The 27,640-nt window shown below is 41.2% G+C and overlaps 2 protein-coding genes across 2 annotated transcripts; both read right to left on the bottom strand.

Annotated features, from left to right (window-relative positions):
* Positions 1 to 1,285: 1,285 nt before the first annotated feature.
* Positions 1,286 to 7,886, bottom strand: LOC306971475 (tripartite motif-containing protein 14). Its single transcript, XM_079567759.1, has 7 exons — positions 7,393 to 7,886; positions 5,032 to 5,930; positions 4,848 to 4,943; positions 4,015 to 4,263; positions 3,910 to 3,932; positions 2,720 to 2,874; positions 1,286 to 2,141 (listed from the first exon to the last, which is right to left on the bottom strand). Exons 1-7 carry the CDS (start codon positions 7,643 to 7,645, stop codon positions 1,606 to 1,608), a joined length of 2,211 nt encoding a protein of 736 aa, XP_079423885.1. The 5' UTR covers positions 7,646 to 7,886; the 3' UTR covers positions 1,286 to 1,605.
* A 2,144-nt stretch (positions 7,887 to 10,030) lies between these two features.
* Positions 10,031 to 27,350, bottom strand: LOC306971830 (LHFPL tetraspan subfamily member 3 protein-like). Its single transcript, XM_079568228.1, has 4 exons — positions 26,268 to 27,350; positions 11,133 to 11,369; positions 10,603 to 10,632; positions 10,031 to 10,423 (listed from the first exon to the last, which is right to left on the bottom strand). Exons 1-3 carry the CDS (start codon positions 26,668 to 26,670, stop codon positions 10,616 to 10,618), a joined length of 657 nt encoding a protein of 218 aa, XP_079424354.1. The 5' UTR covers positions 26,671 to 27,350; the 3' UTR covers positions 10,031 to 10,423; positions 10,603 to 10,615.
* Positions 27,351 to 27,640: the final 290 nt, after the last annotated feature.

The raw sequence follows: 27,640 nt of genomic DNA, 5'->3' as shown, positions 1-27,640 counted from the left end.
CCTAGCATCAGTAAAGTCCTGAAATATAAGGACTGCATGAATTAAAATGAAAAATATCTCCAGATATCAACAACACTATAGGAAATGAGGCTCTATGTCAAAAATCCTGAAATATCTCTTTTGTACTTCATGGCAAAAACACAAATCGATCTACATCTAGAACCAGCTGCCTTTAGCGTTCTGGCACCCTCCAGCCGACCATCAGCCTGTCCAAACATTACTTTGATCTCTCAGTGACGTTGAGCGCGCAGCCTCCTCAGTCAGAATTAATGACACTGAATTTTGCAAGGAGGAGGGTAATTTAGAGAAGCTCGACGCCAGAGGGACATTATGACAAAAGCAGTATGTGTGTTGTCAGTAAATTCTGCGTGTTGTTGTGGGGGCAGGAGGAGTTCAAAGTTAGCACACACCAACTGTCACTGATTGAGAGCAAACAGAAGCCAGTGCAGCACCTGCGTCGCTGTTGAAGAAGAAAATACCACAGATGAGAGATATGTAGGCTTTATTTTTTGGAACATTCTTGTTTGTTGCACGAAAGACATTGTATATCCGAGTATGCCCAACATTAACATCCTATATTACACATTATTTTAGTTAGAACTGTGGAAACCTTACTGTTATGTGTTGCAACTTGAAGAAGAAAGCAGAACAGGTAAAAGAAATTCAATCCAAGTCAACAAAACACCTAGACTCAGTCTGTCACAGAGGGGTGATGTGAAGCATTTTAAACTAGGCCCAACACAATAATTACCAGCTATTAGTAAGCATCTCTTTGTAGTGGAAGCAATTTAAGAGCTGGAATGATCAAAAGAAGTTTGGTGAACACGCCCTCATGTGGGCGGAACATTTTAATGAGATGCGAGATTACCCCAGGTATGTTTTTATATTTCCACTTAGAAGAACAGCATACAGGTTAAAAGAGAGAGAAATGGGGCATTTTAAGACATAGCAAGTAATTAAAATATTTATCTCTGAATGCAATTAACACTGATTTAAATCTATTGCACAAAAGTACACTAAAACAGGTAATCTCAAATTTACTCATATCCATAGTGAGCTGAGTGCAACATAAAACACAAAGCCCAGAGGTAAACGGTTGGAATTTGAAAAATAGGATCAAATATTATGAAACGGCAAAGAATGACTTCAAAAATAGTGCAGCAAAAATCAAAGCAAATGTGGAAAAACTTGACAATTGTGACAATTATACCTCTAAAATGATATACACAGTATGCTTAACCAGTGTTTATGAAAATTGCAGATTTATGCACAATGAAACTAAAATCATTAGTGAAAATAATAATAATCATAATTCTGAAGAAAATGTAAATTACTGAAAATCCACCAAGAGTGGGATAATATTTGGACTCAACTGTAGATCATAAAATATACTTCTGTGATTAAACATCGATAATGTATTAAAAAAACCAACAAACATTAAAATATCTTTGTCATTTGAAGACAATAATGATTCCAGTGAACCAGGAATGTCATAATTGTAGTGCAAACAATAAAACATGAGATGAGATAAAAGGCACAGCTGTAGCTTCGATTAATTCTCTACATTTCCATGTCTACCATTTGCTCTCCCTATTTATACGTGAATTACAAATCGGTGATAGTGACATTTGTTTTAGAAACGGAGAGCGCTGGGAAAACAGGGTTGGTAAACTGCTGCTTGAAGGAATGCATCAACACAACACTGCCCCCTGGTGTTGCATTAAAGAACGACAAAGTGCCCTCTTCGAAATCAATGAAGATCCCCACTCTCTCCAGCCTCTCGGCGCCGACAGGAGTGGCCACTTTGTTATGCAGCGCCTCCACCTTCTTCCTATCGCACGCCAGGCACCAGGAGTAAGAGTTGAACCCCAAACGAGAGCTGTCCTTCTGTCCTTTCCTCTCGATCTGCCCCTCGCTCACCCCTACCTTCCAGCGGCCGTCGTCTACAGACACTTCGACCTCCCAGTACCAGCGCCCGGAGTCCAGGCTGGCTGAGGCGAGGACTTGAGGGAAAGATGTGAAGCGAGACTCGTGGTCCCTGTAGGCCTGCTGAGATTCGCTGTAGGTCACGGCACGTTTGTCTTCAGATAAACGCAACTTGGGATGAGCAGAATCTTCATCCAGGACTGGAGAGGTGCCATCTGTTCACAGCGAAACACAGTCATTTGCTAGAAAGTCGCTACTAGGAACAGAAGGTTGAAAGACGGCATGTTTAAAAAGCTGTGATCTTTAATCAAACTGGATTTTTTTCTTTATAAATGATTGAGAATTTCAGTAAATCTCCAAATATAGCAAAAGCAATCAGTGACAAATTGGTCACAGCCGACTGTTAAATAAGGGATAGATGAAATAATTAAAGCTATACTGCGTAACATTACACCCAATTAATAATAATGAAGATAAAGAAGAGCATTTATGCCACTATGTCATATGCTTTCATTGGTAAAAATTACCCCAGCAACAAATAATCTTTCACACTGTGCCTTATTTAGCACAAGACATATCGTACTTTGCTACACAGAGCAGTGAAAGTGCAAATAGAAAAAAAAAATAGAGCAAGGCCTTTTAGATAATAGCTGGTTTGTGTTGACCAAAGGCTTTACTTAGCTAGCAATTAGGATTAGCCCCAAATTGCACCTTATCTTCATGTAGGGTCATGGTAAGAACGAAACAGTAAAAAGCAAAACCATCCAATGCAGTCCAGCTTTGAAAAACTTACAGAGAAGCCTGTACAGGTCCCGGTCTTTGCCTGGCATCGTAATAACCACGTTGTCCAGACGATTCTCCGTCCACTTCTGCAAACACTGAAGCCTCCCCTGGTTTATCTCGTCTGGAGCTTCAAACTGGTCCACAAAGCTGCCCTTAGCACTCGTCCTGTGGAAACGAGTCAGAGGAAGTATTAGCAATGTCCAATCCCTCTCTTAATGAAAACAGTCTATGTAGTAGTAGTAGTTTATTCGGTCAGTTCATTCCTTTAAACGTTATAAAAACATTTCCAATTCTTTGTGTGTACAACATGACCGAAAGGGTTTAGGCTGAAGTGAAAACTTATTACGCCTAACCCCGCTTACAGAATTCCACGAGAGAAAAAACAAAACAAAAACATTAATAATGAACAATATCAAGTGTCAAACAGAAGAGAAATAATCATGTATCTGGAGTTAGTAACATAAATTTCAATATTCCAACAAATATGTATACAGTACATACATTTGTTTTATGTTAATTTAGTTGAAACTAAATCATGTCATCATTATTATTTTTTATTTATTTTATTTTATTTTTTTCTTACTTTATTCATCCTGAGCTTATATATTCTTGAATTTTAGTAGCTTTAAACAACTTTCTTTTTATTCTTTTTCGCTTTTGCTTTTTGGAAAATAGCAGTTCCTCGGAGGTTATACTGACTTTTCCTGTTTTGCTTTGTACACTATTACTAATGTATTTAGATCAACAAGATCATGGATTTTCAGTAGGCTTAGCTCTACAAAGATAGGGTTCGTTGGTGCATAGAAATCTGCTTTAGTGACAATTCTTATTGCCTTTTTTTGGAGTAGGAAAATAGGATGAGTATTGGATTTATAATTGTTTCCCCATATTTCCAAGCCATAATTTAGGTAAGATTTTAGGAAGTATGAGGGAGTTATACAGTAATAGAAGAGATTTTTTATCGAGTTCAGTTTTCAATTTGCCAATTACAGCAATATAATGTTCACAAAGGGAGAAAAACAACTCCAATGTCCTGTTGCCACTGAGATACTGTATGTTACAGTTTCATAATCTAACATTGTCATACTGCTGCCGTCATGCAATGACAATAATTTTCCCTGAAATGTTGCTTATTCCCTTAATTATGGGTTCACTGGGTTTTAAAAGATAAAATAAGTACAAAAGGCAAGAAATACTTACACTTGTGCCACTTTGCCATATTCCTAAACAAAGAAAACACTTAATTAATACATATATTCTAAATTATTACTAAACAAAATGCTAATTCAGTGCAGTGGTACTCGCCATAATGAAAGCCTGGTCCTGAATGCGTTTGTCTCCTTTAGCGTCAGCCAGTGCCTCCAGGGTGTGCAGGCCTTGCTGGATGGACTGGAGGGAGCTCTGGAGTTGACAAAGTTTGGTTTCTAACCCCCCCAGGACCTTCTTCTCCTCCTGGGCCACGCACTGCTGGGCCATCTGTTCCTCATGCTCCAGGGCTTCTCTGATCGCCCCGTACTGCTGTTTCACTCCGGAGAGGGCCTCGCTGAAAATCATCTGAGGACACAGGGGGGTAATTCAACATTTAGAGAGAGAAGGATTCAACATCTGAAGACGTTATTGTCTTAAAGGAGCAGGCCACCATTTTTCCATACACACAAAATTATATCTTCAGAATACTTTTAAGTGAAGATATTACTGCGCGGACGTCGAAGTGCTCTATGGTATTATTACGCCTTACAATATAGTTCCCCTTTTTATCTGCTTAGAAAATCGCCATGTTTAATTTTGTGTGACTATACTACTACTACTACTACTATACTTTTCACATAACCGTATTTAAATAGGGAAAACATGGAAAAGCTTGGTCGCTTCTAACATCACTCCCGTTTGGGTCCATAGAGGAGCGGAGGAGAGGCTAAATGCTAACAACATCTATGGTCATTAGTTTTATTACTATGTCCAGCTGAATCTATAACTCTTCTACTTGTTCCTCTCATTGAGACAAAAAGAGATGATCTATTACAAAGAAACGGAGGAAGCCTGTTCATCAGGGTACGCAGGATGTTGTTAAAGCGGAAACAATATTTTTCCAAGTCAAGTTTGCATTTCTATTTGAATATGAATAGACAAACACTTACTTCACAGCACTCCTTCTTATGTGTGAGTTCATCAACTCTGTGCTTGGCTTGTTGTTCGGCTTCCTGCAGTTGTCTAATGTCTTCTTTAAGATTTCCCTGAAAAGAAATGTATCAATAACCATAGAAATCATCTCTCCTTTTATATAGGTATTACAGTAAGTAAAAAAATAAAAAGTCCATTTACCCTGAGTTCTCTCTCAGCCTCTCTGATACTGATGCAAACGTGCTCTTTGTGGGATCCTATGACGGTACAGACGGTGCACACGCAAACCGCACACTGCCGACAGTAGATGCGGTTCATCTCCTGGTGCTCCTGACACCTCCAGAGAGAAGTGTCCTCTACGGGGGGAACCAACGTGTGATTCTGAAACACAGGCTGATCCAGATGTGGCCGCAGGTGCTCCGAGCACATGGACGCCCCGCACACCAAACACGTCTTCACTGCAAACTGATATGCTAATTTGGGACAGTAATTGCAGGGAATTTGTTTATTTTTGGGAGAGGAGATGCCGGTGTAATTAGTGGAGTCAGAGGGAGCGACTCGGTGTGCGCTAAAGACTGATGGCCGTTGACTGGAATCATTCTGTTTGGGCGAGGAGATCACAGGGGGTGAGCTAGAGGTGGCAGCCGGTTTCTTTGGTGATGTATGATTCTGAGTGACCGCTTTGGGACTTGGAGGAAGAGGAGCATCACATATGTCAACCTCGTTGTCAGACTGATCCAAAATGATGACTTCTTTTGGCTTCCGCTCAATTATAAGAATTGAAGGGTCTTCCTGAACAGGGTTAGCGGGCTCACTTCTGCTGTCAGAGGCCTCACTGCACTCGGCAGTTGATGTGGATGGGAGAGGATGTTGGCAAGGTGCCTCGGGGACGGTCTCCACACCAGATTCATCAGACGAGGTTGTGCTGGGAGTCTCCTTGTCATTTGACTTCTCTTTAGGAGACAAGTTGGACCTTTTGGTGTCCGGTACATCTATAACTGGAGCACTGGCCTTTCTTTTACCGAGCAGGCGACTGGAGAGGGACGGCCGACCCAGGCCAGAGTCAGACGTGGTGGCTTGGTCATTGTTTCTAGAAGGCCCTGGACAGATAACAAAACTGGCTGATTATTTTATGAATGTGAACACTTATTTGTCCAGCACAGGTCCATAATAATTGTATTACAGACAAAGATACATTTGTATAATTTAGAATTACAAATGTATCCTTCAACAGTAGATACGGTCAAAAGTTAGAACTAAGCTTACAGTATGTTATAAAGTGTGTATTAGGGCTGGGCAATTCATCAAAGTTTAATCTAATCGTGATTATAATAAAGGTGCGTTTTAATCGAGGAGAATTCCTGTCGCATTCTGGAAAAAAATATGGACGGCGCAATGCTGCAGGCCTGTCGGGTCAATCCCAGGGAAAGATTTGCCCAAACAAATAGGAAGCACAGGATGGCACATGCGGCACAAAGAGGAGTGATTTTATGTGTAAAATCAGCAACAAAGTTACGCTATAACTCATTTGAAGAGCAAAACAGAAACACACCGGGACCTCAGAGGAACAGGGGATGAAGAGTTTATGCCTTTGAGGAAAACTAGCGACCCCATTTGGACCATGTGGATTTGTTTTCAGGCTACAGCGGTGGATTAGCTGGACTTCTAACAGTGAATTGTAAGTTTGATCGTCGTTTTTTACTAATAAATGCACGGTTTACTCATGTTTTTAGGTACATAATAAGTTGTTAGCGCTTCACTCCGTGACGTCATGGAGTGACGGCATTTGAGCTTTGCACACAAACATGCGCTCGTTGTGCTTCTGACATTCTTCAAACATTCACATTTTTTGCGTCTTCTTTGCAGATGTTTGTGAGTGGCTTGGCCAGGTGAAAGGGTGACATGGGGAGGCTGTTCTGTGACTAGAAGTGTGGAGTTTGTTTTTGCTCCTGAGTCAGCTGCAGTTTTCAGTTTGGCTGCAGCATCTGTTTACATGCTCGTCCAGGAATTCGACCAAATGTATTGGTTTTTTATCTTTTAAACAAAAAAATCGAATGGAAAATCGAGATCGATCAATATGGGGGAAATAGTGATTATTTCCCCCCCAAAATTGCCCAGCCCTAGACTTACAAATTTACAAAGTAGTCTTTGTGAATAATCAACACGTTTCATGGGAATACAGTATGTCTGTATAGGCTATAGAGGAAATTACTCCATATATTTTTAGAGTGAGGACAAAAACTTCTCCTATATCATTCAGCTTTAATAATTAAATCTTTACGACACGATTAGCTCAGACAGACCTATAGACATGAGTAGTTTTACAATCTATTTTTTCTTTTTTCTATTTTTTGTACAGTACAAATATGTAACGAGACATTGGAAAGAGATGTCTAAGTCTAGTATCTTACCCAAAATCTGTAAACAAACCTAAAGAATGAGTCGTAAAGGGCGACATCCTCCGGTGACCGACATAATGTACAGGACTTTGTTTTTCTTTCTTTTTTAATACAACATTTACAGCTACCAAAACAATCGTAAGCTTTTATAACACATAACTACCTGCACTGCTGCGTGGGGAAGGCCGCGGGAGCAAGTTGGGCTTCCTCCGGATCAGGCTGTTGTCAAACGGGAGCGTATGGTACACTGTTTTACACCTCCACTCGGGACAGTGGTACGGCCCGTTTGGGACAATACTCCACAAGTCCCCGATGCAGCGCTGGCAGAAGCGGTGGTTGCACTTCAGGATGACGGGCTCCCGGGTCTCCTCGTTGCACAGTGGACAGGTCGCTGGGGTGTCTAACGATGCTCCCATTTTGATTTGTCTGATGTGTGTTTAGTTTCGGTTTCCGCATTGGAGGATGTGGGCGGGGCTAGAGTTTGAATCTCGCTCGGTTTCTTAAAGGGACAGTGAGTGCGGCAATTGCTTAGAGACACCCTGCACAACATTTCAACCAATTAATAGAAAACTAGGTTATGATTGGTGAAAATACATAAATGAATAAAATAAACCATGCATCTTTCCAGTGAGCAGCAGGATTGCCTCTCCTCAGACCTCTTTGCTGGGAGCGGGACGTCAACATCAGCTTGTCTTCATGGAGATGTCGCTGCTTTGCTCAAATATAGTAGGTCCACTTCTAAATGCTTTGATGATAACCCACTTCAAAGTTAGGTATGACTGGCATGTTTGTTTATGCTTTCAGTTTTATGACAGTTTCTCAATGTTATTTATATAATTTCTGGTATATTGCGCATTATGCCTTTAAAGGCGCATCATGCAACTTTTTATGTGAAAAAAAAAGAGTTGATATTTGTGCATATTTCCCCTTTAGTGAGCCTGTGGTTGTGTGAGTGGTCAGCATGGCACCTTTATCTCCATCACAGTGGTTTCTAGAACTCTCCAAGAGCAATTGTTTTTAAGGTTTTTACTGCTGACTCACCAATAAACCTATAAAACAATTGATATTGGAGCATTGTAAAGACCACCCTTTTCTCACATAAAGAGTTGCACAAGGCAATTATGCGCTCAAATGCTGAGTTGTAGTTTATAGTAATACTGAGTTGTAGTTTATAGTAATTCAAGCCTCAGTTGTGCTAAATGTCCTGTCTGTTTTACTTCCATTTGAATTTAAAACAGGGCATATCAGCTGGCTGAAGTTTACTTTGCCAATTAACCATTTCAAAATTCCTTATCATCTCCACTCATTTGGAAATTCGGGGCTATAATTAAGTCTAGTGCCTGACCAGCAACTAGATTATCCCACCACTTGTGTGAATGCTATTTGCCTGGAGAGCAATTAAACTGAATATACCCAATCTCTCAGATAAGGCATCAAGGTAATTTTGTAAAAGCTCCTCTCCAAACTATAAGTTGTCACAACTTGTGACTGACTTCAATTACATTGAAAGCATGTGCTTCAAACCAAATAACTTTTACCCTTTTCTGCCTCTTCCTCCCATTCACTTTAGACTGGGATCAAAAGCATGTGACTTGGATAACAATAAGAAAAGCCAGCCCTATTGTGTGAAGTGAATGGGCAACTAAATCTGGTTAATCTCACAGACATTCTTTCAAGCAGTGAGTGGCTGTCTAAAACCAAAACGTTTGATATAAAAAAACAAAAACCTTTACATTGAAAACTTTATTTTAAATGTTTCAATAGATATAGCAATGTTTAATTTTTTGCTTACACTTTATAATTAACATATAATGCAATTCTATCTATGTATTTATTTACACATATCCACATGAGAACCCGGGACAATCTTTCTTATCAGACACAGCTTAAACACACATATCGGCCATTTTTACCCTGTTTGTCCCAAATGCAAAGAAGAAAGAGAAAGAGATGCACAAAAATACGATATATAGCTACATGGCAGGACAACTTTGTGATGCTGGCATTTAGGCTTATTGCCCCAGCAAACTATTAACAACTGGATACACTCCAACATGCACTCACCCATTCATACAGCAGTTTATATTCTGCAACTGTCTTCCCCTATCACAGTGTAGATATCCTCATATATTTATCTCATAGCTTTATACCACAGACTATAAAATGTGTGTGTGTTTTTTTTTTGTTTTTTTTTAGTGCCTCCGAAAATTTTGCAAGCAAGTCTGGCTTTGAGTATCTTAAAGTCATTATTGTTTCACATAATCTATGTACAATTAATTTTCTTTAATGTTATCTATATAAAACAGTCTTTTTAAGCAATGGATAGTGTTGTATGAGCAAAATATTTTAGCCCTCTATACAATGCAACACAACTGGTTAATATTGGTGTTTGACAAAAAATGATATATATATATTTTTTTTTTCCTCAACAAAAACGAGACACACATTCAGATGAAGGTGCACAGAGAAGTGACGTGAGAGTTTAGGTTCAATATTTATATCACAAAGTTTGAATGAGTATTGTGTGTGGCCTAGTCGACTTTAAACTAGGTCTAATACTAAACTAAATTAGATTCAAACCAAGAGTGAAAAGACCTGAACAGGCACTATTCACAAAATATAGTCTGAACAAGAAATTAGGATTAAACGTGTCCAATTTACTAAACGTAAATTAGGACAATTCTAGGTCTAAACAACCAGAGCAGAGCAAACGCAAATTAAAATAAAGTATATCTGAACCACAGACAGAATGTTTATCAAGTACCACAAGAAGAAATCAATGATTCACCACTGGCCTAGTGTTTTTTTCTTTTTCTTTTTTTAATCTCTGTACTCAGGTTGCAGGTCGGTGGCAAGTTTAAACCCTGTTCCAACTCACTTTAGGTATCGAGTAGTCCTTACATCTGATTCGCACAGATAACAGTCTTTGCCCCCCTCCCGCCATCGTCTATGCAGGACTGGGACATTAGACATACATGTTTACAGTCAAAATGCTCAAAAGGAATCTCTGTACAGGATGTGGGCAGACACTGATGACATCTTCTTGTAGTTTTTGGCAGATACTTGTACAAGGCAGGCTGCTGGCTGGTCCAAAATATCCTTCTTCCTTCGTGACAGACAGAGGCAGGCTTTGCTAATAGATGATGATATGGGACTTTTGTAAACGGACCCTCGGACCCGAAAGAACTCCCGACCTAAATAGAGACAGATCATAACAACTATTCTTGTCTTACCAAGCTGGCATATTTCATTTGTTTGATAAGGTTCATGAGGTCTTATAGCCAGCAGTGCGTGTATACCTTTACATGTTTTTTGGTCACACGCAGGTTTGGCTATAAGAATCACATATTATATTGTTTCCAACTATACTTACCGCTCCATTCATTTTAGGCATTTCCTCCCTCTGCAAAAAAAATGATTAAACACTGTTATTAAAGTGCAGTCAAGGTCAAGATATTAATAGACTGGCACCTGAACACATTGTCAAACACTTTCCACGCGAGTCTCTTAATTAAATAGGCAGATTGTACTGCAAATACTGAACAGCAGATGGCACTACACATACATAGTGTCTATAGCTTGGTTTAATCGCCCATATTACATAGCATCCACTCTCCAGAAAAACAAACCTCCAACATACAGACTCCACTGTGAAGCTAATCTTTGGTTATTTCAGTGTCCGTATTAGCTTAAAGACTATTTTAATGCTTTCCTGGCCATGTCAACTGCTTCAGACGGACATGTGGTTGCATATGATTAAGCTTTAATGATGTGTGTACTTTGATGTACACAGCCTGAAACTAGTTTACTATTTAAAAATGGTAAAAGTAAAATAAAACTGCAGTTAGACAAGCTTTCAAATGAGATTGCTATGAGAATATTAGCTTGTTCAGACGCTCTCACCCTTGCTCTCGGCCAGCAGCTCCTCCGACATGAGCCCGTCCTGTCTGTTCCCCAGGACGAAGGCGAGGAAGGAGAGGATGAGGGCGTCCAGGATGCCCATGATTGCCAGGATGTAGGCCCAGCGCACAGAACACGCCCCGATGCTGTACTTGTCCGTCTGCTCGCCGCACATCTTCCTCACCGTGTCACTGTCCCAGCCGTCAGGGTAGATCATACAGCCCAGCACCAGACACACCCCTGAAGGAGAAGACAATTCAAACCAATGAAATGACATGACTTTGTTGACAAAATTTGAATTGATGCCTCCCCCCCATTGGCGAATTTTGGATCGAAAAGAGGGACGCGATGTCCCGGACTTTGGGGAATGGCTGCTGGATCTATAAATGGGTCACATATAAAGGAAGTGTGATGCATTGGGATAAACAGTGTGTCTATGGTTCATTACGGCACAAACAAACTCCTCTGCTCCTCTTGGTGACGTTAGACCTCCTGCCCTTCCCTGCCTGTTTCTGTCCAAGGGCTAATTTCTCTCTTCATTTGAATCTCTCTCATCTCGACTTTGAACGGCGTCTTCTCTGAGGTGGTGCTGCGGCAAAACACAAGAGCGAGCAGCACCATGCGGCCTCTCTCACCCCTGCACCGCTCAGAGTTTAAGAAATTGCTCTTACGTAGTGCAGTTTCGCTCTAGGGACTGGAGTAACTTTTCTCTTCTCATCTTTATTTTGAAGTGGTTCCGCTCCGAGGTGATGCTGCAGTAAAGAGGCAGTCAAGTGCCTGGGGGGAAAAAAATGCTGACTTTACAATTATCTAAAACACCAATAATATATTATACTATACTTTCTACATTAGTGTGCAAGAATACCCAGTTGTGTAGGTTCGTAAAAGGGAGATTGAGTCAATGACGCTGCTTTGAGTTAACGCATACACTAATACACTCACGTTACATAAGCGCTAACTATGGTGCTGTTTATCAGTGGGAAATTAGTGTATCTTTCTCGTTTGCAGTTAGTTTGTCGCGCTCTCATGCCTCGCAAGAAGAGAATGTCCTGTTTGCTTCCTTGATGCAGTGGCCCTCAGGTGCAGAGTTTGCATGGTTTCTGGTTAACCCCATGAACCCATCGATGGCATTGACTAATCGAGGTCCTGACCAGAATAATAGATGCGGTATGAGAAAAGGGTCCTCAGTTGTTTCTGAAAGTTTGCTCCAGCGGCAGTGGTAAAAGGATGGGGCAAAAACCGAGATGTATTTCCATATTAATTGACGTCAGTTTGTATGCCTATATATGGCATCAAAGAACGGTTAAAAGAACAAAAATGTGCCAACAATCTTTCAATGGATATTTATTGCAAAGCAGGCATTTGCACATAAACATCTTAGAGGGATGTACTGTCCAGGCTTAAACCAACAGAGGGTTTTGCCTGCAGTGTGCCAAATCTGTCCCAGAAACAGCTTGTGGAGAGAAGAGGAGCACATGTTCTCTCATACCCGGTAACCGTAATCCTGATGGCAACTAATCCATAACTGCACAACCGCCAAACCGAGAAACAACACTCCCTCTCTGAACACATTTCAGTCCAAAGAAGTTTAGTTTCAGCCTGGTTTAGTCAATGGAGTCAAAATGATTGATTAGGCAATTAAAAAAATCATGCAGGTCTTTATACTGTTGGAGCTGTGAAAAGGTCAGAGTAAACGTGCTCTAATTTTTAAAATTTATTTACTTTATTTAGGCTTACAGCACATTCGAAGTGGTATTGTTTAAATAAGCTTCAGCATTGTCAAAAGATCCAGTGTTGTGTCTATTTTTCCACCAAGATCTTGTATTGAGGATGGGAGAGTATGAGCCCAGTAAATCCTGGCATTGTCATCTTGGAATATGCCTGTGAATCAGGGAAGACAAAATCCAGGGATGGATTAATCAGGTCTTTCAGGGTGTTGAAGTGAGTCGCCTGTTTTCATTCTTTGGGCACATTATGTTGCTGAACCTAGACCTGTCCAGCAACCCCCGAATCAGAACAGTTTGTTGAATCAGTTGTTATTTTGACAACATACTTTAATTTAATTAGTCTTTTGAAAATGTCTTTTAATTTTAGTCAAGATTCAGTCCAATTATTTTCTTCAATTTAAGTCTGGCTTTAGTCGACGAGAATTGCATGTAAATTTAGTCGACTGTGCATTTAGAATCTATAATCTATAATAGAAACCGCAATCTCAATGGCCGCCGCAACGATCATTAGGCTATTTCATTTCAAAACCAACTTATTACTTTTTTGATTGTGCACTACCGGGATGCACCAAACCACCGGTCCTGCACCGTGAACCGAACCGTTAGAGCTGAACCCCTAATATTTATCCATACTTATTCCACTGTCTCTTGATTTCTATTCCCTGAGTTTAGCCAACATATTGTCGATGTAGTTTATAAGAAAGGAGTGCGGGTGCATCAAACACTCCAATTGCAGATTGTTTGAAATTATTTTTAGCCTTCATTATTTTACACATTTGTAGTGGCCATAGTTTTTGGACTGGGTTGGGAACCACTGGTCTACAGCTGAACTGTGTGACGGGTTGGACATTTCTTTGTAATCACTCATAATCTCACAATATCAAATGTGGAGACTAGCGAGGCCCGGCCAAAGGCCGTGTCTCAGCTAGTATTTATTATAATCATTTTTAATCGCGGTCCTCTGCTTCATGGAGCTTCTCCACATGAACAAAGCTCAGACCTGTTCCTTTGGCAGTGGATTTCAATGATATGAGCCAAACTGTCAGTATAAGTTTGGATATAGTCTCGACTTTTCACTTAGTTAATCCAGGTGGCAACAATTTTTGTCTTGTCTGGCTGTGTATATTTGTACAGAGAATGTACAGAGTTACGGGTAAAGTGAAGTGAAACGAGAATTTAGAATTTGAATCATTGTCAGCCTTAACATGCTTGGAATATTGCCAATGGTGCATTGAGATGCCTTGAGTACGAAATGCGTGGTATAAATAAACATGCCTTGCTTTGTGGTGCCTGATTCCGTAGGCCTATATTACGCAATATAGTTTTGCTATCTCAATAAGCCAATCAAATTGATTGATGAACTTTTCCACAATGCCATAATAGTTTGGATACACTTCCATGCTAGAACAAAACAGCAAACACATTAAGACTATAAGAACCATGACATTTAGATCCATTATTGATATCAAGAAGTTCATTTCGCACACTGACTTGGATTGATGGGCATAGGTCCAGTGGCTTTTTGTGTAGTGAAAGCAGCCCAATATGTGTGAGCTTTTTTCACTGTTCTCTGCAGCAGAAGACGGAAAACATAGACAAATGTCAGTTACTTAGAGCGATGCAAAGTTCATTCAGCTATGCACAAGACTGTGCAAAACAATAAAATCCACAACCTCCAGGCTAATAGGTATAAGCTCCAACCACTTTGCGCCCCATGTTGTACTATATCGATTTCACAGTTGAATAAAAGCAGATGCTCAACAAGGTGAAAATCTGTTCATGGTGTGAGCTCAAATGACCAATAAATGAGTGCATATTACTTTCTGTTATCCTGTTTCCCGTCTCTGTCTCCCTGCACCTGACCGCGGCTCCCTGCTGCATCAGTTTTATAGCCCAAACTCCCAGTCCCAGAAATAGCAGCACACCTGAGTCCAGCTGTCAGTCAAGGCAGAGATGACATTTTAGCTGACGGCATTATCCTGGCTGTTCTGCTGATGCCCTCATACCTGTCTTCTTACTGCTCTCATGAGAACAGAAATACTAACTATATAGGCTAAAAAAGATGAGGCATGGATTGAGAGGTAGGAATATACAGGGCTTTACACAATTACCAACTAAATGCAGGTACATTTCTGTTTGGGCAATGAAAGCTTTACTACATTACAACATATAAATTGAATAAAAGACAAGAGTTTATATAACAGGGTGTTTTTGTTGGTGAAAAATATCTCAAAAAATAAGGTGGTAGTCTCTGCAAAAGTCTACCCTCTGGACGTCTTTACTGTGAGGACATTCGTCCCGCATCTAACCTGACTCAAACCTTGGCTGGGAGCAGGACATCACCACCAGCCTGTCTCCATGGAGATATGTGGCAGTGCTTTGACCGCAGGTAGCCAAAAATGAAGTTTAAATAGGTCGACTTCTAAGAGATTTGAGATCGCTGGGATGTTTGTCTCAGACTTTTACGACAGATACGCTGCTTCCCAACATTGCAACAAATAATAGAATGACCTATAGTGTAACTTGTTTACCTTAATACATCCTTTTCATAGTCCCTCTGGGGGTACTTACAAGTGTTGATGGGATGATTGGGGGGGTCTTTCATCTCCTCCTGGTGTCTCTGGCCAGAAAACCACCCTTGCAAAAGGGATGGGCGGATCGATACCACAGTATCGATGTATCGATACCAAATGGCTACTTGTTAAGTATCGATATTGGGCAAAAAGTATTGATACTAATTTGCATATGTAAAGAGAAGGCGTGGCAGCAGTTTTAAACACAAAAGGACCATTTGTATCTTTGTTCTGAGCCAAAACAGTCCACAGCAGCAGAGGATTGAACTGAGCCGGCCATATCATTCTGATTCTGATTGTCATTAGATTGTTAATTTTAAACTTTATGTATTTAATTTCACATTAACATTGTTTAAAGGGACTACATGGAGTTTAAAAATGTGAAAACCAAGGATTTTCTACCCCCTACATGTTCCAGCCACGTCCTAATGTGTAGAATGAGCCCAGACCTGTTCACCAAAACTGTCTCTAAAATCCTGCACTGTCACTCAAAAAGGTGTCACTTCGGGTCTGAAGTGCCGTCATGCACGAGCTTAATATAGAAGGTGCAGTTACGATTATATGGCCTGAGTTGGCAGTAGTGAGTATAAAATGGCAAACTTGCATCCAGCTCCTTCAACCCTTGTGTGCCCCATAATGCAGAGTTACACTCGTTGTCACCTGGGGTCATTATTGACCCCAAGGGTTAAGTAACCAGTTAAAGTAACATAATTTTAATGTACCTATTAATTCTGTGTGGAGTTTGCAGGTCCCCCCCGTGTCTGCGTAGCTTTCCTCCGGGTACTCCGGTTTCCCCTACCACTAAAAACATGTACAATAGGCGAGGATGAATGAGAGTGTGTTGGAGAGGGCGCATGTGGGACGACGGTTGGAAATTAGCCTAAGGCTACAATCCGGTGTAGCTTGTTCATTAACTTGCACTATCCCTACCAAATAAACCAATAAACTAAACTTAAGTGTGGGCTTGCAGTATTTATAGCCAAGTTTGAGTGAAAAAAAAAAAAATCTCCATTGTGTAGTTGGGTTGTGGCACAATATACAATATCTCTCTTGCACTTTGTCTTTTCTATCAGCGTAGTATTTACTCTCACGGACAATTAATAAGTAAAAAAAACGCAACATGCTACGACACCTGCAGTGGCGCTTATGGCGTCTAGGGGCATGAGAACTTAGTTCTGCTTTAAAGGGGGGGTATTATGCAAAATTGACTTTTTCAAGCTTTACATCATGTTATTATGTCATTCCCTCATTAAAAACATGCCTGAAGTGTTGCCTTGGCACATTCACGTATTTTTGAGTAATCTGTAAAAACTCTGATGGCAGCCATTTTAGGGATAGGTTTGCCTGAGTCCTCCTAGGAACGCCCCCACCTCCTGGAGACGCCTCCGAGCTTTCGTCACCAGCCGAGTAACCAACCACTGCTCCTCAGCAGAACCCCCTCCCCACTGATGCCACAGACAGCGTGTGGAGGGGGTGTGTCAGAAAGGGTCAGAGATTCTTAAAGAGACAGAGGCCTATTTCAAGACATTCGCTACAGCCATTTTGAGAGAGCAATTTTATACAAGGCAGTTATTCTAATTTACTGCATTTACAGACCAACAGAAGGTTTGGTCATCATTGTAGTGTGCTATAGACTGGTGCTATGTGATTGAAAAAAGCATAATACCCCCTCTTTAAGAAAACTGCTACTACTGTCCATTCATTTGTGAGAAGGACGAGACAGTAGCTTAGAGCTCTTTTGATAGACTGACAGCTGCAAACCAGGAATACGCCACTAGAAATGCAGCTAAGTCTGGGGTAATACTCAAATCAAGTTGTCTTTGCCTTGTCCCTCGTCAAACTATTATATTGTCAAGTTTTCAACACATTTAACTTTGTGGACAGTCAGGTCTAAAATGATAATGTTTACTAGAAGAAACTTCATGATTAGTTTAAAATGCAGACCCAATAATTAGAGAGCTATAGCAAAGCTTGTATCAGCCTCATCAGGACCAGCAGACCGCCAAATGCTGAAAGCCCCTTGGCACAGCTCTCCCAAGCATTTTAGTCTTTCTTTTCACATACACATGCACACACCGCCTCTTAGTCTACCACTCTTCCTCGGAACAGTGGGATCATGCAAGCAGAGAGAGAGAGAAAAAAAACATAGACCAGGGAAAGAAATGCAGCTTATATAATAGACGGAACATAGGACAGATTATGCAGAGTCCAGGGGGTATGCAGGCAGATGGTAGAAAAGTGATTTGTTGGAAGCTTGTTGGCTAATTTCCCAAAGAGACTACTAAATCCCGTTGGTATTGAAAGAACCCATTTTTAATCTGTTTTGTGGCTTTTCCAAGTCATGCAGGTGGCGGCCGCAGGTCCAGTTTGGCCACCAGAGCATGATTGGATTTATCTGCGACAAAGACAATAGTTTGCAGCCAAAATGCGTGTGGTAGCAGGTGGTAAAATGGCTTCCACTTAACAAATCAGCTATCTTCTTTTAGAGAAGCTTTCTCATCAGTTTTACCTAATGTAGGCAATAGGTTATCTGTATAATAGTGATATTGATGAAACAAGTTTTGTTGGGAAAAGCTAAATCAAGTCACAAAAAGCTGTGTGGCGGATGTGTTTAGTGGGCCAAGGTCGGACTTCGACGATGATAGTTTTTAAAAAATATTGTTGACTGGCCTAGTAAGAATAAAACTTGATTATTATTATCATTAAGTAAGTTTCCACAAAATATTGAGATATTATTTTTTTTGTTAATGTGGCCCATCCGTATAGCTCGAGGTTCCTTAGCGATTGCACTATAGGCTCTTATCATTCAAACACATGCTTTCAGTGTATGTCATAACATGGCCCCCGCCTCGGTGGTATAACTGTATAACTACTCCCAAGCTTCTCATTTAAACAGCGATGACAATCTAAATTATTGCTACCCACTTTGCAGAGCAAGCCATCTCACAATATGGGCCGCAATTACCGTAATGGCTGCCACACAAATCTGTAAACATGACGCGCTTTGTACTTGCAGCTTATGCACATACAGTATGGTTGAATGGAATGAGAGAAAATCACTTGTGAATTATGAAAGTTAGGGCGTTGAACGAAAAGTCAACTCAGGAAACAGAACAACAAAAAAAAGCAGCTATTTGAATTGTGAGCAGATAGTGTTTATCCCACTGCGGCTGTCTATAAATATGCATGGCTAGGTTTGCTTTAAAGCCTTGAGTTTACTCCCAAAGGTGAAACACTGACCTCAATGTGGACTTAAAACAAGAAGCGTGAAAAAAACATCACTTTTATTTCAAAGTTTTGAGCAGGTCACGCAAAGGACAGCATTGTGAACTTTGAAACTCGTGCAGTTGTTTAGTTGTAGGACATTCAACAGTCAGTTTCTACAGTAGCTACAGTGAGAAAGTACTGTGTCAAATGCAAAACCTAGACATCACACTAACGTTTGCTAAAGAAGAAAAACCCTTTAACTATAGTGTAAGATATTTTTGGAAAAGTGCATTGGTTAGCGAATGGCAGTAGCGTAATGGAATTTTCTCTATTTTATTTTGTCGAATGCTTGAGTCACTCGACAGTATATGCTCTCCCTTTTATTCACCCAGTCCTGTCTCCATTATCACTGATAAGAATACACAAATGAATCCAATCAGTGCTGCGGCCGCTCACGCCTTAATGAACTGACAGCATTAACCAGCTCTTCGATGGCTGAACAATTAGCAGTTCTATCTCACTTCAAAGACGCAGTGAATGACTAGCTAATAGAGATTACCTACAATACCAAGACAATGATGAAGATAATTGCTTTACAGATAAATTCTTTTTTTGGGCTAATTGTGAGTTTTGATGAATAAATGGAGCGTGATGCGAACCGATCAGCTACATCTTTGAATGCAAAAAGGAGACAAACTATTCATCTTTGGTTTGCGATGTCCTCCAACGTCATGTGTGGAGGGAAAATGGAACAGCACACCGACGTCAAAACCTTATCCCCACTGTGAAGTCTGGTGCAGGGAGAATCGTGGTGTGGGGGTGTTTTGTTGCCTTAGGACCTGGACAACGTGATATCATCAATGGAAAAAATGAATTTACCAGTTTATCAAGATAATTTGCAGAAAAACCTGAGACGTTCACAACAGCGTGGAATAAGTGAGTACACCCCTGTATTAAAGAGCTGACTGATCCTTCTCTTGCAGCAATAACTGCTTTTCTGTAGTCGCAGATTAGACACAATGATCAGGATGAATCTTGGACAATTCCTCTTTACAAAACTGCTGCAGCTCAGTGAGATTCCTGAGTTCACATACTTTTTCCTCCCTGTCCTGTGAATATTTACATGTTGTGGCCAGTAAAAAAAATGATAAACTGTAAATGTTTGGGTGTTAGTTATTAGTGTAAGCAGACACTGTGCATTCATTCTTATGATTTTGATGAAGATCAGACCACATTTTATGAGAGAAATTCCCAACGGTGTACTTCCTTTTTCCTCCCACTGTGGGTGTATGTAAATACATATTTACCAAATTATGTACTGTATGCAGGCCGTGTATTATGTTTGGGCGGCACGGTGGCGCATCGATTAGCGCTCATGCCTCACAGCAAGAAGGTCCCGGCTTCGGTTCCCACATGGACAGGGCCTTTCTGTGGAGTTTGCCTGTTCTCCCCGTGTCTGTAGGTTTCCTCCGGGTACTCCGGTTTCCCCTACTAAAAAAAAACATGTACAATAGGTTCCCCTTTCTGGGACTTGTGGAAACACTTTATAATAAGGGTGCATGAATTAATGCATAATTCATGATAAATTAAGGTGTTAATTATTCGTGACTTTATGTGTCACTTCATCATGTATCAAACTGGATTCATGAGTTTTCATGAATAAATACAATCAACTCATGCATGATCATGAGTTATTAAACATGATTATTTTTTTGTGTTGAAGAAACAGATGGAGACAAGGACTAAACTTTGTATAAACTTACAACAAAATCAAACTTGTCAATTGTTTGTGAATTCATTATGAATTAAACTGAAGCATTGCATCTCTGATAACTTAAAAAATATCATGAAGCTATGTTTTAAGAGAGCAATTACAAACAGTAGAGAGCTAAAAACAACATTAAGGATCACATATACCACAGCTGAAAAACTTTAGAAAGGCAGAATAATGCAGAGCAGTAGGAGTGTGAATCATGCACAAAGTCATGTGCCCTCATCATAAAGCTTTGCCAAAGTTTTACTATTGATTGATAATAAAATGTATTGCTGTTCATTGTCTATTGAGTGCAACTTTTTCTTTTTTCGCTAATAGGGATCCTGGTAATACAGACTTAATGCTGACTACCCACTTTGGACCGGGGCTGAAATAATGAGGAAACGATTATTGGAACAAATTGTGAAGAGGTATTTAGACTGCTGGCTGGACAGAAATCCATGACAGCTTGGTAAAACCGAAAAAAAGAAAAGAAAAAAAAATCCAGTAAGTGTCAAAAATGCGGTGAAAATTGGAGCAACTTTCCAACTTCCCTGAACTCCTATGAGAGCTGAGGAGCTCGTGGAAATGAGCCGTTTCCAGTCCAAATCTATTTCTGCCTCAGTGACTGTCTTAAAACGCTGGTGGCTCCAGGCAGAATCTGTGTGTCAACATCTTTACTGGTTTTCTGCACAATGAGCACATCATTTCAACTATTCACTGGAGGGTTGGAAGCAAAAACAATTACAATTTACCAGATAATATCATATTAGTACGAATTTAGTAAAAAAGTAAATAATTGTCAAAGATTGGGTATTAACAACAGCAATGGTTCAAACTGTGGAACATGGGGAGTCATAGCAACTTTAGACTTTATTCATTTATGCTTTAGCATCTAAATCAGCCTGTTTTATGGTTTCCACATAATTTAGCCAACTCCAGTGCCAGTTCTTACTTTTATTCCAGTTACTTTTTTCCTGATACCACAGAAGTGCTATGTATAATTAATCCCCAAATGCAGAATACATGTTTGTAGGCCAGTCCGCAGGTCAGTCACTGTGCTCCTCCTTGAAGCTAAGGATTGTCTTCTGCAGCCGATACTTCTTTAGTCTGCAGCCTCAAGTGTTTTGTATGCAGACTGTGTATGAGCTCTGGCTGCCCATTATTGCAACACATAGATTGCAGTGAAAGCAAGCAAACGGAGACTTTCAAAGCACAGGTGAAGGAGTACATGAGCATTGACTTATTCAGTGATGCATGACTATACAGTGCCGAGAAAAAGTAAGTACACCTTCTGGCATTTCTCATATTTCTGCCTAAATTGGTCGCGAAATGTGGTCCGATCTTCATCAGAATCACAGGAATGAATCATGGTGTGGGGCTAATTTTTTGCCTCAGGGCCTGGACAACGTGATATCATCGATAGAAAAATTAATTCACAAGTTTATCAAGATATGTTTCAGACAAACCTGAGACATTCATAACATGTATGGAATGAGTAAGTACACCCCTGTATTAAATAGCTGCTGACCCTGCTTTTGCAGCAATAACTTGTTTCCTGTAGTTGCAGATTAGACGCTCACAACAATCAAGATGAATCTTGGACCATTCCTCTTTACAAAACTGCTGCAGTTCAGCAAGATTCAGGCGGTGTACTTACTTATTCCATCCTCTCCTGTGAATGTTTACATGTTGGGCCAATAAAAACAGACACAGTTTATTCATTCTTATGATTTTGATGAAGATCAGACCACATTTAGTGACCAATATAGACAGAAATGTGAGAAATTCCAGACGATGTACTTACTTTTTCTCGGCACTGTATATGTTCAAGGAAGCAGACTGATGAATGTAGACCTCAGCAAAGATGGTGACCCCGTGAAGATATAACGCCCAAACTTGGACCCAGGTCAGGAGTCAATGCTCTTTTAAAAACCTATCACTTTGCAAGGAAAACGGCTGTACGAACATAGTGTGCCCTAACTACACTCTGGGGCTAGTGCACTTGACATGAGCTTGTTCCTCCATAATGGATGCGACACTTTGGGTGAAGACATTAGGTGTGTGTGTGTGTGCGCGTAGAGGTGAGGTGCATGCTGGGAGATCAAGAGAAAGGCTGGTGTGTGCACAATGCAGCCAGCAGAGCAGCAGGGACTCGGCAGCCCGCGGTGGAGGGGGGCTTATGTAACAGGTCCAGATGCGGCCGCTGTGTCCACAGAGGATAAAGATTGGCAAGGGCAAATCGGTATCTAGTCATTTGAATTTGAGCAGCGACACATGGACAGGGTCACCGGTTCAGGGGCAAACAGACAGGGCTTAGGCAGGACTCACTGTGAAGAATGGATATTGGTCACATAAGATCAGAAACAAAGCAGGACGTCAAGTGTACATATGAGAAAAGTTGTTTGATCAATTATTTGTGCAGGCTCATTACACTGTATTAATATAGACCCTGTAAATGTCCCACTGCATGATGATGATTGGAGCAGTACTCTTTAAGTAAATGCAAAACGCCGTTACAAATCCAAATATCCACAGTACCCTGCACACATTCATACTAACAACCTAAAAGCCCAGTCATATCATTGTAAGTAGGTCATCCTCTGTCTGCGTTTGTCCGTCAGTGTGTGATTTCGTGCTTACTCACATTATATGACTCAACTATTTCCTGCACTGAGACACGGAGATACAATATGACATACTAAAGTTGTTTTTTTTTTCTGTGATAATGTAAGTTATTTAGTATTACGGTAACACTGACGGTCCATGCATTACTAAATCAATAGTGCTCACTGGTGCAGCATAAATCAAAGAAGACAGCATAGAAGCTCTTCTGTAGTGAGCACGGGCGATAAAAAGGGGTCAAATGGTCAGAAATAGATAAGATATAGGAAGTTAGACATTTTCTGCGGTGCTCAGCGAAGTGCAGCAGACTCTCATTCTTACATCTGCATGGACTTGAGCAGATGCATGGACAGAAATAGCTCGTGCGAGTAAAGAAAGAGAAGGATGAGAGTCCATCTAGGGCAGTGGGGAGCAAGGAGCACTCAGCATATTAAGGCTCTTCCACGTTGGCCCAAAGTGTTCCTCCGCTCTCATTAAACTTTCAACCTTTTATCTTAGTCTTCTGGGCCTGTGCACACACAAGTGCAAAATACTATGGCAGCCTCCTGTGTTGTGACACTTCAGCGATGAAAAAACTTATATATCTTGTTTTTTTCTTGCCAAGTAACAATTTAAGCCATTTAAGGTTAGAATTGTATTTGTGACGTTCAGTGTCTATTTGAACTCACTTTAATTTACTATAGAAATTATCCCCATTTAAAGAAAGCTATAAATCCTAAAAACTCAAAATAAATCAATATGCAGCAAACATTTTTCTACTATTCCGAATGTCAATGTGAAGATGCATAAACCGTACAGAAAATAAATTCAATTCCAAATACTCCCGAGACCGCTAATGCATCCTCTTGGTTTGGAAACACTGTGGACCTCTGACGGGAGCCAGCGTTGTGAATGTGTGATATTGTTAAGTGAGAGTAACCTTTTGTCCAGCCCGAGGGGATTTGTGAAAGCCAGCGCGAGAGACGATTGTATCTCCAGAGTTTTATGTACAGTGGACTTGGCCAGTGCGTATACAGTCTGACCTTGTCTTCAGAACAGCCTTCAAACTAAATGAGCCATGGCACATATCTACGCTCCTGTATCATGTAAGTCTCCTATATAAGATAAGGAAAGGCATACCATGTTGGCTGACGGGCGAAAGCCCAAAAAAAACTGTGATTGATGGAGCGGAGGCAAAGATTGGTGTGGCGGAGAAGAGGAAGCTGCTTTGAATACAAAAAGTGTCTCTCTTGCCCTTGGGCCAGTGAAGCATCATGGGAGATAGAGCACTGGAGCTGACCCGCTGCACAATCTGATGGAATGTGGCTTGTTTAAAAACGGACATTTACAGCTCTGGAAATATAATCACGGAAGGAATCAGTTTTCAAATGTAAAAATGTTTACAGATTAGCACATGTAGGGGTTTCCAAACCATTAAACAAAAGATTCTATGGCCATCAGGAGAGTATAGCTTGAAAGGGACTGATTGGAAAAACAACAGCACCGACAATTCAGCAACTTTATAAGGCTCGAACTCATGATGCTGAGAAAAACATGTAGTCCAGTGCACTTTCCCTTTGGCCAATGCGCAGTAGTTGTCATGTGCAATTGGAGACATGTAATTAATATGAAGGTTAAATATGCTTTATCTGTGCATGATTGGGAAAAAGACACCTCCCAAAGAGTTGGGTTGCTAGCTTAGTAAAGACATTTGCCCGCAAACCTATATTAGTGGGACAAATTGAAATGTTTAGGTGGAATAGCCAATGATTTTTTCCCTTCTAGCTGCGCCTTCACATCCGTTAAAGCAGCCTGGAAAGGAGGATTTAGGAATAAAACTGTAAATGATTTTGAGCAGTATGTCCTTTCCTGCAAACACACCGCTGCCCTAATAATGAGTTGTCTTTTCAAAACAAAACAAGCCTGACAGTGAGTGGCCTGTTGCAGATGTCACACTGGCACCTGTCCTCTGCGGGGAGAGCGGTGAAGACGCGTGAGTTTAACCTTGAGCTAAGTGTAATGGAGTTTGACAGTGTTAAGCAGCCAGGCGTGCTCATTAAGCCTCCCTATGCCAGTGTGCCATGGTCAGGGTCTTTCCTGTTGGCTCTCCCTTTCATCTCAGCGCGGCACAAGCACAAAGCCCAGCAGTCTCCTCATTAAACTGGCTTATTGCATTAATTCAACGCCAGCATAACACACTGAGCTGGGCCTGTGCCAAATAATCTGCCTCATTTGACAAACAGTATTCCTGCTCAACACTGGTGCAGCTGAGGGAAGCCATGTTCCACACCAGGGTTCAGGTGATGGAGAGCTGCCCTTATGCTGAGAGACATGAGGGCACTGAGACCAACGCACACATGTGCTGCATAGTGCTCTTATCACAACACTACATTATTATTAGCAGGTTAGTGTATGTTTGTTTGTTTGTTTGTGTGTTGGGGCACGCATGTTGTTTCACACACATGAGACACATGCAGCTAAACATGCAACGGCCAGATTAGAAATCAGCCAATTTGTCCAGTTGTCCTGCATTCGCATTCACAAGCACACACTCAATCATGCACCAGCGCACACAGACACTGCGGGGAAGACGGGAGAAGTGCCTTGCCCAACGATACAGCGACAATAGGCTATGCACCTGGGTTGGGATCGAGCCTCCAATGCTATGGATTGGTGGCGATTGTTGTACCACAGAGAGCAGTGAGCAATAAACAATTCCTAGAAACTTTTATCTTCAGCAAAGTTGAAGTGTTGGATTTATATTTATTTTTTATTCATTGTATTTACTTATGGTAATGAATCTTTTATAAACTTGTGGACCGTTGCCTTAGCACTTAAGAATTCAGAGCAAATATTTTATCTTTTGAATCACGAGTCTTCAAAATGGCTCCTTACATGTAAAAATGTTGTGAATGAAAATCATGCATAGCCAAAACAGCCTCTGTCATCGTTAACTATTCTTACATAAAGGTTTGCTGGTGCACATTCTCCAATATCATAAATGCTTTAGTATTTCTGCCCTTTTCACTTGCATCAGTATGAGGTTTCTCAGTGTTCTCAGTGTGAGGTTTATCAGAAGTGCCAGGTTCAGCACCATGGACAGCACAGTACATGCATCCAGGGTCTGATCGAACACAATGCAAATATAATGCGCTGGATGCTAATGATGACTGAGTCTGCCTTGCAGGCCTATGTGTGCGTGTTTTATTCTAAGTCATATTTACATCCATGTCTCATGATTCACAGTGTTTCATCTGTGTTCATTGTGACTTACCGGAGGCAGCTTGCATCCAGCCGCAGATCTTATAGACAGTAGAGGTGCTGAGAAGGAAGAACAGACTGAAGCAGCCGATGCAGGTGACCACAAGCATCATGGACATGCCGATGAAGAAAGAGGCGGCCTTGAACGCACTGGAGGGGATCTCCGAGAACTCAGTGAAGCTTCCCTGACACACCAGGTCCCTGGAGTGTCCGTCTCCGACGCAGTAGTGAAACAGGCCGAAGTAGCCAACCTGTGGCGTGTCCATGCCATCTCCAATCCAGTACGGCTGAGAGAATATAGTCACATTCACAATGCCAAACAAAATGGTGAAGATGGCCCACAAAAGTCCAATGACACGAGAGTTGCGCACGTAATTAGTCTGATATAATTTCGCGGCTTCTGCAGATGGTAGCATTGATGCGGGAGAACAAGGCTAAGAGCTGATAAGAAATCCAGAAATTGCACCAACACAGTACGTCCAAACGCACCTCAAGGATCGGACATTTAGCAGCCGGAGTTTCAGTTCTCTGGGATCAGCTGTGAGCGTGCGCCACGAAACCGCAACACAGCAACAACTGTGCGACTGTGGAGACAGATCATCTCATGACGTCGCAGCGCACACCCAGGCAGCAACTGCAGCTCGAGCAGGGCGCTTACACAGCCAATATACTCACAAAACCACAAACAGCAATACGGCAAGCTGGCGTCCTCCCACTGATTCCGTCCTGCCGTGGGGTTCAGGCTTGCTCATCTCTGCCGCACGACACTCAGCGGTGTCCTTGGAAAAGACACGAGTAAACTCGCTTACTGGGCTCTCAGCTTCAAGATGCACGTAGGCTGTAGCTATTGTCACGCAAAAATGCAGTCAGTCACTGACAGTCGAGCAAAGACTTCAAACCCACCGAAGACTAGGACAGTCTGATGGCTGTTTTCAGGTCATGCCTTGTCGGTATCGTTAAACGGAGGTACCGCGGTCTGCTCAGACTGATGCTGAGCAGAGGGAGGGAGGGAGGGGCGCAGACAAGGCGCAGAGGAAGCTGTGATGTACACACTCCTCACCAGCACCCCTGCGTCAACTTCCAATTCACGCACACGGTCACGTATTAAACAGCCTTGGCTACGCAAAAAATGGATTAACACTCTCTTTTCACAACTAGACTGTGGACTGCATGGCAGGGACAGAGAGCTGTGAGATCGCTCGCTGAACAGTGGCTATGCTGCAATGGCTGCTTATGTAACATCTCACTTTGAATAAACCCGATCAAACAATAATGAATGGCCCAACTTGAAAATTAGCTTGGCAATTTTAGAAACTCAAACCATAAAGATGTCATGATCTTATTCTGACTTTTAGCAAATAATATAAAAAAGAAAGAAATATAACC

Source organism: Gobius niger (assembly GCF_951799975.1).
Source record: "Gobius niger genome assembly, chromosome: 12".
NCBI lineage: Eukaryota > Metazoa > Chordata > Actinopteri > Gobiiformes > Gobiidae > Gobius > Gobius niger.
The sequence above is the reverse complement of the archived record's forward strand: the minus strand, read 5'-3'. Positions and strand labels throughout refer to the sequence as shown.

Excerpts from the sequence above, each read along its gene's own strand:
- LOC306971830 (XM_079568228.1), bottom strand. The coding sequence starts at position 26,670 with ATGCTACCATCTGCAGAAGCCGCGAAATTATATCAGACTAATTACGTG. Across the intron at positions 11,370-26,267 it reads CTGGATGCAAGCTGCCTCCG|GGGTGTGTCTGGTGCTGGGC; the intron begins GTAAGTCACAAT and ends CTTCTCCTTCAG.
- LOC306971475 (XM_079567759.1), bottom strand. The coding sequence starts at position 7,645 with ATGGGAGCATCGTTAGACACCCCAGCGACCTGTCCACTGTGCAACGAG. Across the intron at positions 5,931-7,392 it reads TTCCCCACGCAGCAGTGCAG|GGCCTTCTAGAAACAATGAC; the intron begins GTAGTTATGTGT and ends TTATCTGTCCAG. Across the intron at positions 4,944-5,031 it reads AGGCTGAGAGAGAACTCAGG|GGAAATCTTAAAGAAGACAT; the intron begins GTAAATGGACTT and ends ATTTCTTTTCAG.